At 37.7% G+C, this 14,758-nt stretch overlaps 1 protein-coding gene across 1 annotated transcript in view; it reads right to left on the minus strand.

Annotated features, from left to right (window-relative positions):
• The window catches only part of FREM2 (FRAS1 related extracellular matrix protein 2), a 137,430-nt gene that overhangs the window by 61,725 nt on the left and 60,947 nt on the right, over positions 1–14,758 (minus strand). The window contains exons 4-5 of the mRNA XM_014965743.1: positions 4,187–4,333; positions 698–928 (exon numbers count right to left, since the gene is read on the minus strand). Coding sequence (XP_014821229.1) covers positions 698–928; positions 4,187–4,333 — 378 coding nt within the window. The remainder of the gene's footprint in view (positions 1–697; positions 929–4,186; positions 4,334–14,758) is intronic.

A 14,758-nucleotide genomic window follows, 5' to 3' on the forward strand; every position in this document is an offset into this window, starting at 1 on the left:
TGCCAAGTAGGGAAGACTATATAAAGCAAGCTATTGTAGTCATCCAATACTTGAAAGATTCCTCAAGGACAGTTTTGTGTGGCCGTGGCCTACAGATTCAAGTGTCTAGATGCCACTGAAAAGCAGAGCAACCAGATCACATTCTATTTATTATTTTTTAAATCAGCTTCTTCCTTCACTTACATTTAACCATAATTTTATTTGTTCTTGACGCAGCTTGTGTTGAACTTGGTCTAGTGAACCTTACCCCTACTAAGCTTCTCAGTTTGATATTAAGGCCTCACTGATGCAACTAGTCGGGTCCAAGACCCAAACCTTTTGGGACCAACCAGCCTGGACTTTCCCTCTCTCCCATGAATTCGCTGCCAGAGCGAACCAGATACACACTGCAAACACATCAAACCAAAACCCTATTATACCTAAAATGAAATCAAAACTAAACAAAACAAAAAACCCAGAAATAATATATGACAGGAAAAATGCAAGTATTTCATCAAAGCATGCTACCTTAGTTACATAGTCATGAATCACTTAAAGACATAGAGGACAAATGGCTACCCAATGCCCTAGTCGGACTTCAGAAATATTCTGAGTAAAGGTAAACTTTACTAATCCTTTGTTACTCATAGCATTTGCCCTCCAGTTCATCTTGTGGTATATGCACATATGGGCAGGACACTTCAAGAAAGGTTCTTACCATCTCCTGGGTCAATAATTTCCACTGTGGATACACCAGGAAATTCCAGAACTGCCATGACAGGCTCAGAAAGAACAATTTGAAAGGACTCAGACTGCTCATGTTCACCATCACTCAAAATCCGTACTCGCCATGTAGCTAAAGTTTGGCCAGGATTAAACTGCACTTGTTTCTGGGCTTTTCCTCTGAAGTCTTTATCTTTCTTGGCAGTACCATCTTTGGTGCTAATACCTACCAAAATCAGAAATTCAGGTCATTAAAAACATCACTCATAATTTTTCCATCATTATGTCATTTTTAAAAAAAAAGAAGTTTTAGAAAAATACACTTTTCATGACTTGAGAGTGTTCAAGCCAGCTCTGTTACTCTTGATTAATTTTGAATTGCTGTCACACATAGAGGTGGAAGCACATCAATTAACATTATGAAAGACAGTTTGGACAGAATTAGACAAAGCAAAATTAACTATTAGAAAAACTCTATATTCTCTGCAGTTACAGTCAAGTTTCCATTATTCTGTAATTCAAGTATGGATCCCAAAAAGGGCCAATAGATTTTCCCTCCTCCCCTTTAACATTCTTGGTTCTCTTCTGTTCCAGAGCATATAAATACAATGCTGCCTGAAACTCACAAAAATATTTATTTTTCTTAGAAAAAATAAAAACACACCTGGAAAGTTCAGCCTTCAAGGGGAAAGCTAAGGAAAACACAGAGACACAAACAAGTAAAACATCCAGAATAAGGATGAAAAAAGATGTAAAATCTGAAACACGGTGGCCATTCTCACTACAATAAGCAATTTTTAAATTATTATCCTCTTACTTCAATGTTTGCATAATGACAATCATTAAACTCAAATCAAGTTGAAACTGCAAAGGCAAGGGATAAAATCCAGTACAGTTTATTCCACCAAGACACAAACCTTACATCCTCAGACCCAGGCTGCTCTAAAATGGCTTTTCGTTGAGGTTTTCCTCCCTGTTTAAGGCTATTTGACAGCCCCTTATGGAAATTAGACAGTCCTTCAGAACTACCTTCAACTCACGTCTCTGGCCTCTGTTTGAACCCCACAGCACCCCACTCAATTTTAATCTTAAAGGTCTTTCTCAGGTTTTCAGAAAAACATTAAAACTTCTCCTTCCCTAGTATCTCTACTATCCCCTACTAACCTTGCCTTTTTCCTTCCTTCTTGTGCCTCCCCCGAAGTCATATCTAATATGCAAGTTATTCAATCTGCTTTTGCTGGATTTTGAGTCAGCTCAATTCAGAATCACGGAATTGTCAGAGTTGGAAGGGACCTCTAGAGATCATCTGGTCCAACTCCCCTGCTAAAGCAGGATTGCCTAGAGCTAGAGCATGTTACTCAGGACTGCATCCAGGCAGGTCTTGAAAATCTCCAGAGAAGGGGACTCCACAACCTCCCTGGGCAGCCTGTTCCAGGGCTCTGTCACCCTCACCGTAAAGAAGTTCTTCCTCCCATTTGAGTGGAACTTCTGATGTTCTGGCTTGTGCCCGTTGCCTCTCATCCTGTCACTGGGAACCACTGAAAAAAGTCTGGCTCCATCCTCCCTCAAACCACCCTTTAGATACTTATAAGCATTAATAATGTCTCCCCTCAGCCTTCTCTTCTCCAGACTAAAGAGTCCCATCTCTCTCAGCCTTTCCTCATAAGGGAGATGCTCCAGTCCCTTAATCATCTCTGTTGCCCTGTACATCAGTAAATCAGTACCAGTAATTAATTTAAACCACATATCCCTCAACTTCGTATTTCATTAATTTTTTTTATTCTTTTACTTTCTTTAAAAGAAATACATTATCAAAGTAAGTTCACTGTTCAACACAGAGTCTTTTAAGTTAGTGCCTGTCCTGGTTTGAGGTAAAACAGAACTAAATTTCTGTTCAGTAATTTTACTTTTTGAGCTGGGCCTCTTCTAACTAACTAAACTCTGAAATTAACAGACTATTGTTCAGAAACTGTTCACTCTCACAGTGATAAGACTTGATTATACCAAGGAATGGTGTGCAGAGAGGCCCCTGCTTATACTTATTGCTAAAACAACCAAGGTCATGCAAATTTGTTATTTGCCCCATTGGAGGGTTGGAAGTGGAAAAGCGTAGAGGGTCCCACCTGTAGGGAGGAATGGACAGGACAGGTGACCCAAAACTGACCAACAGGGGATTCCATCCCATCTGCATTGTGCTCAGTATAAAAGCTGAGGGATCAAAGGGTCAACTCCTCTTCCTTCGATGGCCGATGTCCAAGGAGGACCCTGTCTGTTCGTCTGCCTTTGATCCTGTTCCGAGCATTCCTGACCCCAGACCTGGAATCCAGCTCCTGTCCGTCACCAAGTCCAGCCTGGGACTTTCCCATGTGCCTGCTGGTGACGTGATCTTCATCCTGGGAGCTTGATGCGGTTTTGTATATACTGTATATGTTTTTTTCTTTTTCCTTTTCTTATTATTATGTATTATTTCATTATTTATTTATATTTTCATTACAGTAGTTTAGTTTTTTCTAAACTCATAAATCTCTTTTTTATCTCTTCCTCTCCTCTCTTTGTCTTAGGGGAGGGAGGGAGGGGCCACCTATCATTCTGATTGGTCAATTCAGTCAAAACCAGGACAGTGCCTATATGCCTTAAGTCTCATGCCAAAATAGATGTCCTAACTACATCTTAATACCTGAAGCTCAGATTCTTATTCAGAAAGAGACTTAAACAGAAATCTGATTTCTAATCATGAGCATGTGCTCCGTGCCAGGCAAATGCTTACATAGCTCTGCAAAACTAGTTTTAAATTAAGTGCCTTTTCTAAGCTTACCATAGGTTTCCACATGCAACTGTATAAAGATATTGCTCCCTGGTCCAAATGCACCACCAGGAAGAGAACGGGAACAGATCCAGAAGCCAGAGACAGGTGTGAGGTTGCAGAATGTGATAACACAAGCTTTTTTCACCTTTTCACTCCCCAGACACTGCAAACAGCTTTCAACACCTCCTGTATCAGCCTCAGTTGACTGCCAACATTGACTGAAGAAAACGAGCTTAATGCTCGTAGCTGCTAATCAGACCAGCTCACAATAGCCTTCCTGGGAAATTATGTATGTTTATTGTCTTTCCAATTGCTATAACTGTATTTTCTCATTACAGGAAAAGTAAAATATGGACAGGAATTGTATTCTGTGAAGCAAATGCAACAGTGGTATCAATCAAATCAAAGAACAAAGGACTAGGTCTTGGGTTGTTAAGTTATAAATTAAATGCAGAAGACCAAAAAGAAAGAAAAAAGTGAATATTTCATCATATAACTAAAGAAATCATACACTTAGCATAACAAAAGATACTTGCTTTAATAAATAAACATACTCCTTTGAATCTAGCTTGCTTAGTATCGAACACCAGTAAAAGGACATAGCTGTATTGACACATTTTATCAGCCAGTTGGCCAATGATTTATAGAAGCAATTGATAAGGTTAAAATCAAACTTACTTATAAAAGAGGTTTCCCCCAGGTAACCTCTCCGTTTAAGAACAACATCAAGATATTTGGAGTCTTCATTTACTAAATAATACTCCTTTTCTAGTGAGATCCATGCCCAGTTTAGGCGAAAATGTTGCTTCTTCAGCTTATTGCCTCCTGCAGAACAAAATCAGATATTTATTAATTTTTCTTTTTTGTTAAATACTACTTTGTTTTTTGAGGTTAATGTAACCTGTATTCTGGGCAAGATATATATCTTATCTGGACATTACAATCCAAATGTTTTAAAGATTTAAAACTAAGAAATAGCAAGTAAAGAACTCAACCATGATACATTTGGTACCTACAGTAATAAATTTTATCTTAGATGCACACAAGCTAGTCACATTCATTCCAGAGTATGCTAATTTTCTTCTTTCTCAAGGCAAAAAGGACAAGAATTAATCAAAATACATTTGGGATGTTTTTTTTAGAAATAACAAAAATTGTGGATGATCCAATCTCCTGCAGAACTGTATCAATTATTTCCAAATAACACACAACAAAGGACATCATGCAGAACTTCCTCAATATGATTAGACTGTCAGAAGCACTGGAAGACCCTCGATATCCTGGAGACTGGAGATGATACTTACCACCTTTTAGACTGCATTTACCCACGCAGTCTGCTTCTAAAACTCAGTGTTTTGTTCACTAAATCTAACAATTTCCGCTCTTATTGGTTTAGAATTTATACATCAGCACTGTATGATTTTAGGAACAGCTTTCACACCTTCCTAGGAAATGGCTTCAACAAGACTAAGTATCACTAATACACGCCACAGTTTATAGCTATGCTGATGCCCTCCTAAACTTACATGATTGTAACTGCTGGATTAAGTATGATTGCCTCTGTCACCTAGGAAGATTTAGAGAGATACAAATGCCTATTGGAATTCTCTTAAACTATTTTGCAATGACCTATCTGCACAATATGATGAATGCCCCTCACTGAGTAAGCTGCTTAGATATGTTTTGAGAATCAATGTTCAATAGACCAAAAGATGTCCTCACAGTTCTTTTAAAACAGGCATAACTGTAGCAACACACTCCTGGTGAAGAAAGCAAGACTCCTGGGATCCTTTCCAAGGTCTCTACTGTAGCAGTAGCACAACAGCTTCCCTGCAGTCCCTGTGAACACGGATGGTTTCTGTGCCCTCAAACACTGGGACTGCCCTCAAACAGGACAGCAGGCAGCACACTCAGCTGGGGAAACTGAATGGTTAACGTGGACCAAGTCAGCATCACTGGCTGGCAGAACTGGCCTTACGTTGGAGACTGTATTTCCTCTTACAGTAATGGAAAGAACCTTCACGGTCCTCCTCAAACAAAAAATGCCCATGTATTTATCAGCAGAAATAGGGCCCATTTTTTGAAGCCAAAGCAATGCAGGAACACAGGAAGCATCCCTCAAAGTTTTGGACATTAAACTCCAGCTGCAAAACACTAAGCACCAGCCTAAAATGTGAACATGCCTCAGCCTAATCTCTTGCTTCCAGCAGAAACAAAGCTGTTGTGTCTACAATTAGTGGGATTTGTACAACTGTAAACCAGCAGGAAGTGTCTACTGAAATGGCAGACTTCATGGAGTTTTTCTTAGTCTAAAAAAGCAATCCAGAAATAACAAATGCAAACAGATGGCACTCCAAGGTCCAGTTATAAATGCTACTTTTTTCAGTTGGAAAGGTAATATCTGAAAAGAGCTAGCATCCATTTCACTGACTATAAACCAAATATATGCAAACCAGACTGAGTATCTCAAATTAGATTAACACATTTCTGATAAAATATAGCATAGCTTTACTTTCTCATGTACAGTTTACCTCCATCTGTTCACTGATTTTCCACAGTAAAAAGGCATTTCTTGCCAGCGTAGGGATTCCGGATGCCACAGATAAAAGGGCATGACAACCAAGTTCTGTATATCATCCTAGTGGTTGTGTTTGCTATCACTCAGGAGAATCCTCTAATTTCCACAGCAAGTATAAAATAACCTGTTTAGCTCACTGAAGGCAGATGCTCACTCAACAACTGTCTTCTGAAAATGTTGGCTTGTCTAAGAGGCTGTAGTCTGATTTCCTTCCCACAAGGTGCTGCTACAGAACAAGGTTTGCTCAGGTAACAAATGTCTGAAATGTGCAAGGAATTCCCTTTAGAAATTAACACTTGCCAGTGAATAAAGTAATTCTTCTGAACAGCTCAGAAACATATATAAGTATTTCAGTTCGCTCATGGTTTAACTACTGGAGGAAGAGCCAAATTGAGCTTGGATTTATCCTTTCAGTTTCTTCCATTCTGTTCCTTGAAAAATTAGGCAGACCTTCCATATGTTTGCACTCTGCTTCAAAGATAAGCTTCTGTATTTTAAATTGACCTGTCTACTAGAAAAAACAACCATACTTGTGTAATCTAACCTAAAGGCAAAGGTACTGTGTAAACAAAAGGAAGATATAAAAATATTGTGCTATACTCCTTGCCCCGCTTTGTTTTGCTCTTTGGATCTCTATTGTTAATGACAAAGGGGAAGGCTACTAACACACCTAATAAAAACCATAATGAGCACTACAAGAAAAACAGTAACTACAGCGTTAGCTATACCAGTGCTTACATTAGGTTACCCATATGTTATGTCTTCCCATTAGTTTCTTAGGACAAATGCAACAGAATGTGTCCTGTTCTTTAATCTAGTGAGAAAAGCCATTTGTGTGCCATCCCTGAACACACTGCCCAATTTAACATAATTTGACAGAGGAATAGAAGTTTATAAGATATAGGAGGAATGAAAATGCACTGCCGATTAGAGGAGAGAGAACCCATTCGTAGCACTACTGAGAAAAAATCCTGCTGCATGAGCTTACTAGAAACGAGAATATCAGACATTGGAAACCCCCCAGCTGAAGGAAAAGCTTCTAGCAGAGTTTGTATCTTTTTATACAGAAGAGATTCCAGCCAGGGGATGGAAAGCAATGGGAAATCCGGCATCATTTGTTCTACTGTGCGAAGAACTAATGGTTTAAGCACATTGTGGACACAGGCACACTATCTACAGCTTGCTTATATACAGCTCTCTTACATTTCATCTCTAGTGTCTTAAATATCTCAACCTTAAATGTAATCTATATTTGCATGTAATTACTGAACATATCAAAATTACTATACAAGAGAAAAAATCCCAGCTGTTAAAAAGGAACAGTCATATGGTGAAATTTCAGTAGCCAGCTACCAAACCAGTTCATTCCTGTCACTGATGCTATGGAAAAGTGCTGAAGTATACTGAGTTAGAAACTAAATGAGAGCATGAAATTTAGGAAGCAAAAAGCACAAGAAAGGAAATATGAAGGATTTAATATTGTTTTAATCCCACCTATTTCTTGCTTTCAGCAGTTTCATTCTATGAATAAAAAAACCCAACCCAAATAATTATTTTTAGGGGCTGTTCAGCAAGCCTCATTTCTACAGGCCTATTTCTGCCCCTGAAATAAATATTGTTCACCTTTTAGAATGTGCAATACTAAAACCATCAGATTTAGAATTGTAAGAAAAGAATATAGATATTTTAGATCTTGCTTTCTTCACTTTGTGCTTTTTAGGTTCAGAAGAAGTCTTTTCTAAATTATACAATATATTTCCCAGTCCAGTGTCCCCAAAGAATAAACCCAGTGTTGATGTTGTTGCTACTATTCTTATTATTCTTGTTATTTTTATTCTTATGGACCTCTGACACAATACAGCAGGAAACATATGATACATCTCATCTCATTTCAGGTATTTATTTTTGGGCTAGAAATCCTAAACTGTCTTTATAGCCAAAACCAGGAAAGAGGCATTTTGTAAGGCTATGACTTATTTTAGGTATTTATTTTTGAATGAGATTAGCTTTGCCTCAAAATATGCAAAAAATACGTGCATTTTTCCTCAGCAGCTGTTACAGATGCCTGTTGTGACCAGTCAAGTTGTAGAGATTTTTATTATAGTCATGTAGTGCCGAGTAAAATGAATTCCACCATGCCCAAACTAGGTGAAACTAGGCCTTTTCTACAACATAGTACAGCAAAGCACCATGCAAACATAAGATCTGTAAAGAATATTAAGAGTATAGCTTTCAGAAATTATATCAGAAATAAAATTGCACATGCCATCTTCATTTGGTTCCCCATTAAATTAATTATGTGCCCTACAAAAATATATCTATAGGCAAGTTAATTTTGCATTGCTCACTAGCACTTCCCTTGGGCTTAGTCAAACATTTAGCTGCAAGGCAAATAATTATGGTACTATACCTCAATGACAGCTTTGCTTTTGTTCCTCTCCCAGACAAGTGCTTGTAATACAAATACATCAGAAGTTTGGAGAGAGAAGCCATTATTAGAGTGCTTTTAGAACGAAACAAAAAGAAGGAGGGCCGTGTTACAATGAGATAAATCCAAAGTAACTTCCAAAGTAACTTTGCTTATATATAAATGAGACGTGGTTGGCAAGATGTTGCTGTAGTGATGCTGTTTTTTGAATTTTGCCAGAGATCAGATTTAACAGCAGTGCTAAATCAGAACATGCTAGAGAAATGAGATGGGAAGAGTTGCGAGAATCAATTAAAACTTCTTTGTAAAGAGCTAAAGCTAAGGATCCAGTGTAAGGTGGGTCACAAAGTGACTTCATGACTGACTGAGGCTGCTGAGGACAACACTCTCTGAAAATGTTTGCCTGCATGGGACGACTCAAAGATGGACGTCACCTAGAATCGGTCTTTACAGGATTCCTGTCAGCAAATTGCTCATCTGCCAGAAAACAGTGATATATTATTTTTGCACAGACCATCAAATCAGAAATTTCTAGAAAGATCAAATCATCTGGAAACTTCAGTTTCAGTTACTCAACATGAATAAAAGAGGAGGGAGAAGAGAACTTGGTCAGTAAACTGGTTAAAGGGGAAAATATTAAAATGAATATTCCCATTTAAGCATTTATCTTTCTAACTATGCTGCTCGGATATCTGCAAAAAAGATATAAAGCCCCCATGAGAAACACAGATTAGACTGTCACAACTTCCCGTCATGATGCAAAGAGCTCAGAGAAGGAGATTCAATTCCAGTTCTCTCTCCAGATCACTGGGCTGTGTGAAGACAGTATAAAATATATCTCTGTCATTAAATCGTGTCTCTTGACCATCAGCAACCTGAAGGGCATTCCATAATGTCTGATTGTAGCTTTGCTGTCATTAGGAGCTACCCCAGAACCTTAATTTACAAACAAAAGCATACAACTACACCACACTGTTCAATTATTGACACAGTAGAAATGGATGTATCTTCATACAGATATTGGCTGCCCTACATGGTGTCCATGGCATAATGAGTCAGAGATGAATCCGCTAACGAGTGCCCAACCTGTATAACCACAGCCACGCAGACTCATTGTGTCCACAAGATGTAAGTCTGTACAAACACAGCTGTCTGGGACTTGTAGAGCTTTATGGTGCAACATATCCGCTCTCTTTAGTCACTGGATGAGGTTGTTTAATGGGGGGAAAAAAATTCTATAAATTCTTCCAGGGTAAAGAACATACATCAATCACAAGAAAGACAGAGAGGGGAAAAAAACAAACAAAAAAAAGGTAAATAAAGCACTAAGAAAGAAGAGTTCCTTTAAAAACTTTACTAGTGGTCTTTTCTCCTTTCTTTTCTTATCTGGCTTCCTAAACAGACTGCAAAAGGAGGTTATAAGGAGAACCAAAGCAATCGTAAAATATTAACAACCACACCTATAGTTCAGGAATCATTGTATAACATAATTAGAACCATAGCAAGACATTTTAATAAATCCTATGTTTTCTCCCTTTTCCTTCTGTTCTTTCCAGGTCTTGCTGATTTGTTTGCATGTCTGCAAGAGCTGCAGTCTTTCATCTTTGGTTCAAAATATCTGACCCTACTGTGTGCCTCATTCAGACAGGGTTACTGAAGTCGGCATTACTCTATCTTCCTTCCTATCAATCTCCTCATTGCAGCAGGTACATGAAGCATCCAAAAAAGGAAACCCACTCCTGAACTTGAGTTCAGCCTGCTGAGAAAACAAAGACACAGAGAGAGGAAAGAAAAGGGAATCGTCCATCTTTATACATCTGTTCCATTTTTCATCCTCTGATTAGCCTCCTTCTCTGCCAAGCCAACTTAGTCAATATGTACTAAGATAAAGTTACCTCAACAGTTTTATTAGAAGTTAAATCTGATGTGAAATGCAGAAATCTTTATCCCAAACATGATTCCCCATTTAGCCATGGGGGGAATCCCTCTCTCCACCCTTAGCATTTCCCAAGCTTTTTGATCTCCACACTCTTTGCTAGTCATTCATCATGGTTTGTATGAACGTGGGTTTTTTGCCAGACTAGAGAAGGAACATATAATCTTAGATGATTCTGCTAGTCAGAATAAACACAGAGAAGATATTAGATATTCAGGTCAAGACCCATAGCTTCAACAACTCTGATTTGCTATACTGTTTCACAGTCAGTACATTCTAGCTCCAGGTTAAAAAGGCAAAGGTCTCAAGTAAATCTTGTTTGTCAAACTCTTAAAAGTATCCTGCCTACAAAATAGATAATATTTGTTCTTTATTCAGTGCATTGGGGCAGCACACCATATGCTATTCCCTCGGCTGTGAAAGATCATCAGAAAAGGCATATTCTGTAGAACTGCCTTAATTTCATATGTGAAACGCGTAAGAAAACCCAGCACGTAAAATATACTATTAGCATGTTTTGAATTGACTTCAACAATGCATAAACTAAGCTAATAATTTTATCCAATTAGAAACCCATTAAATTGCTTCACTTCTATACATCTTTTTCAAATGTACTACAATGGACTCTAATCACAAAAATAACATGCTGAACTCTGAACCCTGCTGCACTCTCTCTGCCACTGTAACTCAATATATTTGCAGAACAACCAAAACCAACCCCCTAAACTAGCCCCTAGTGATTAGGGACTAAAACAATGCTTTCTCTGACTTCTCATGAGAAAACACACACTTCCCAGCATTATGGACTTGGCTTGCCTGGAGTGTAATTGCTGGTATCCAATGAACTGCAGACAGTTTCCATCTTTCAGTAGTTTCTGTAACTCTTTTTTTGCTTCTGTTTTATGTCTACCCCCAAGAAACAAGGAATGGCCGCGTTTGCCAGGGCTCAGACTAAGCAAATGCTTGAAGTCACGTAGCAGAAAAAGTATCTGAAGAATACTGTGTAGTTGCTTTGTGACAAAAAGAGAAGGAGAAGTGAGAGAACAGACATGAATGTAAAGGCTAGTTAATGCATATTAAATTTTGATCCTAGTAAAATTCAACTAAGCGTAACTAAGGATGTCTCCAAGCACAGTCTGGAGACTCATGCTGGGTTAATTTAAGGAATTCCAAATTCAAGTCTATGCCCAGTTCTTCTGCAGGAGATTAACCAGATTCTGATTAAGAGATTAACCATATTTTCATTTACCAAAACTGAGGAATCGAACATGCACAGTGGCTCTTCAGCCACTGCATTTCATAGCTTTAAATCAATTTCAGTTTAAATCAGCTCAATATAAATTAGTTAACCAAGAGCAAGGACACCTTCACCCTCTTCGCTGCATGAAGAGGCTGCGAAATTTCAAGACAAAGAGCAAAGCAGATAAAGAGAAACCCAGTTTGAATCACCAAAGAAAGATGTTGGAGCACTGTGTGTGTTTGAAAGCCTTTATAAACACTTAGTGGTAAGCTTTGTAAGTGATTTCAAGGGAATCCAAAATATTCATTTGCTGGTTTGGGATTCTGTGGGGGATTCTAGGAATTAGCTCTACAGAAGCTGAATGCTTCCCACTTCTACAGTTCCAAAGGAGAATATGTAAATAATTTCATGGATTCAGGATACTACTGAAGTGCTACTACTAATTGAAATGCTTAAGCACATACCCATATATGCTGCTGAATTGTTGTCTGTAACAGAAAAGAAAGACGTTGAGCTAACCCAAAAGTTCTTAGCAGGACTGAACGAAGTACAACTGAGCAAAAAATTTTTATGCTATTCTCCTTCTCCCTCAAAATATGAATCCATCAAAATCAAAGTTGTTCACTAAAAGACTGGCTTTGATCAATCTCTTTACTGAAAATATTGGTAGAGAATAAATGTTGAATTTTCATCTTTTTCCACTGTCTGCCATAAGTCTTTTAGGTATATATAACTTCTTGTATTAATACGGTAACAAATATAAACTAATTTTTAATGTAAAAACTAAAAATACTAAACTTTTTCTTCAAATTGAAAAGTCTATGCTCAATTATTCTGCAAAACATTGTAAGAATTTTGACTTTTTGTCCTGATTCAAAATAAAATACCACAACACTTTTTCACAGGATAAGAAAATTTCTTACTGCTCTGCTCAAAGACTTAGCAACTGTTCAGTATTTATTGGTGGAGAACGTATATAGAATAGGATTCACAGAATCACATTAACTAATACTTTCTCCTGACAACCACACTCTAGAATTTGATCAGTCTCATTTTAAAGTGGACACTTAAAATATGTCAGATGCAGCCTAAATTTCCCTCTAAGACAGCAAGGAGTTTAAATGAAATTAAGAGTACACTAAAAGTAAAATAATGACAGTTAATTAGACACAAAACCATATATATTATTTATATTAATCATGCATATTTCAATAATAATATATTCACAAAAGAATGGATATATAATACTTGTTCTATGTACACACTAGCAATAACACATTACAGCACTTTAAAATCTTTAAAACATTCACTGTGCAGCCAGACAGGTCACTGTGGTTACTATGACCAAAAGACCTGATCTAAATCCTATTGACACACTGGATCATCATACAGTTTATATGGAAAGATTTATTCGGATATTGAAGTGCCACAAGTACCAGTTCCATATTTTCAAATTAATACAGTCCTGTCCTCATTACAAATCAGAACTGACAGTGTTTTCTTTCCAGAAATACTTTGTCTCACTCAACGTCAACGGGAATGAGGCATTCATCACAGAATCTGCTCAAAAGAATTCCTGATCAGACTCTACCTTCTCAGCCTGAATACATTATTGGGAAAAAAAAACCCAAAAACCAAACCCCATAACAAACACAAAAACCTCCAACATCTAAAAATGATGAAAGTGAGAATTTTAAAGGATCAGGATACACTACAAATAATAACCAGAAGCTCTGCTGAATGCACCTGATTTTGGCTGAGGTCAAGCAGTCACCAACAGGCTGGCGTTTGGTAGGCAGGCCTCTAAGAAACTCCTGTGGCAGCAGGAGCCACATGCCAAAGTTGCATTGTACTAAATTTGCCAGGTGACAGCTAACGAAGCAGAAGAAAGACTTTATTTTGCACTGTCACAGTTTCTAAGGTAATGAACATGAAAGAAAAAAAAAAGAAAAAGGAAAAGTATGCCACCTCTCTCTTGGCTGGTATTTCCTTATTTCCTAGGCATTTATCAGAGATTATTTTAAACTAATCAGCAGGTAGCAATCATTGCTGATTGCCCTTATTTGAAGTAGTAAAGGAGAAGGGAGAGAGTAAACTATTTGGGAGTTGACCCTCCCTTCTGGAGAACTAACTAATACAAACAGATTCAAGAGAAGCAAGACAAAACCAAAACTGAGGGGATGGATGGGAGAGGAAGCATTTGAAAGGAGACAATTGACAGCTACTGAACATAATGTCTCACTAGACCCAGAAAAGGGAAGGTACCAGGAGATAGAGCTGTCTGCAGGCTGCAGACTATCTTTGTTCTTATTGTAGAGGTAAATACTTATTTTGAAATGATGCTTTATATTATTGCATATTGGATAAATAATGACCACTGGTTCTCCAAAAAGAATAAAAAATCAGAGCAGCCAAATTCAATAGTTCCAGTGATAACCATTACTGGCAAAACACAGTATGTTTTTACTCAGGTCCCAGTGCACAGGAACATAATTAACTGGCTCCTATTCCACAAAAGGTGAAGACAAGGGACCTGCCACTTAAGGATAGGATGCATATAATCTAATTTTACCATGCAAAAGACATATGTTTAATTTACGCTAGCTGTCTACGCACAACAAATGGAAAGAACCGCATCTTCAGGAACTGCGGGTACATCTGATAACAGACAGCTGGATTACCCTCCAGAAAGATTTGGCCACTCCATTGACTGTAACAAGAGAGTGTTAACCCACGAGTCTAGATGGCTAACTAAAGTCCAATGATGTGATTTTTATGCATGCACAAAGAAGAGTCCTGAGAAGACTTGAAGATACAACTAGGTCTTAACTGTAATACAGTAAACTTGCAAATTCAAATATTTTAAAAGTAATCCTTGGAATATTTAAAAATAACAACAAAAAATCTATTTGGATTAGAATATTTATTCTCTTATTATAAAGTTATTTCCATGTTATCGTTGAACTAATCAGCACTTTCTGTATTTGTTCGTTTTACAAACTGACTTCACATCAGAAAAATCATTTAAACTTCCTTGTGAGTAGTAACAGACAAAACCCAAACATACC

The sequence above is a fragment of the Calidris pugnax genome, unplaced genomic scaffold (assembly GCF_001431845.1).
Source record: "Calidris pugnax isolate Ruff unplaced genomic scaffold, ASM143184v1 scaffold20, whole genome shotgun sequence".
Lineage (NCBI taxonomy): Eukaryota > Metazoa > Chordata > Aves > Charadriiformes > Scolopacidae > Calidris > Calidris pugnax.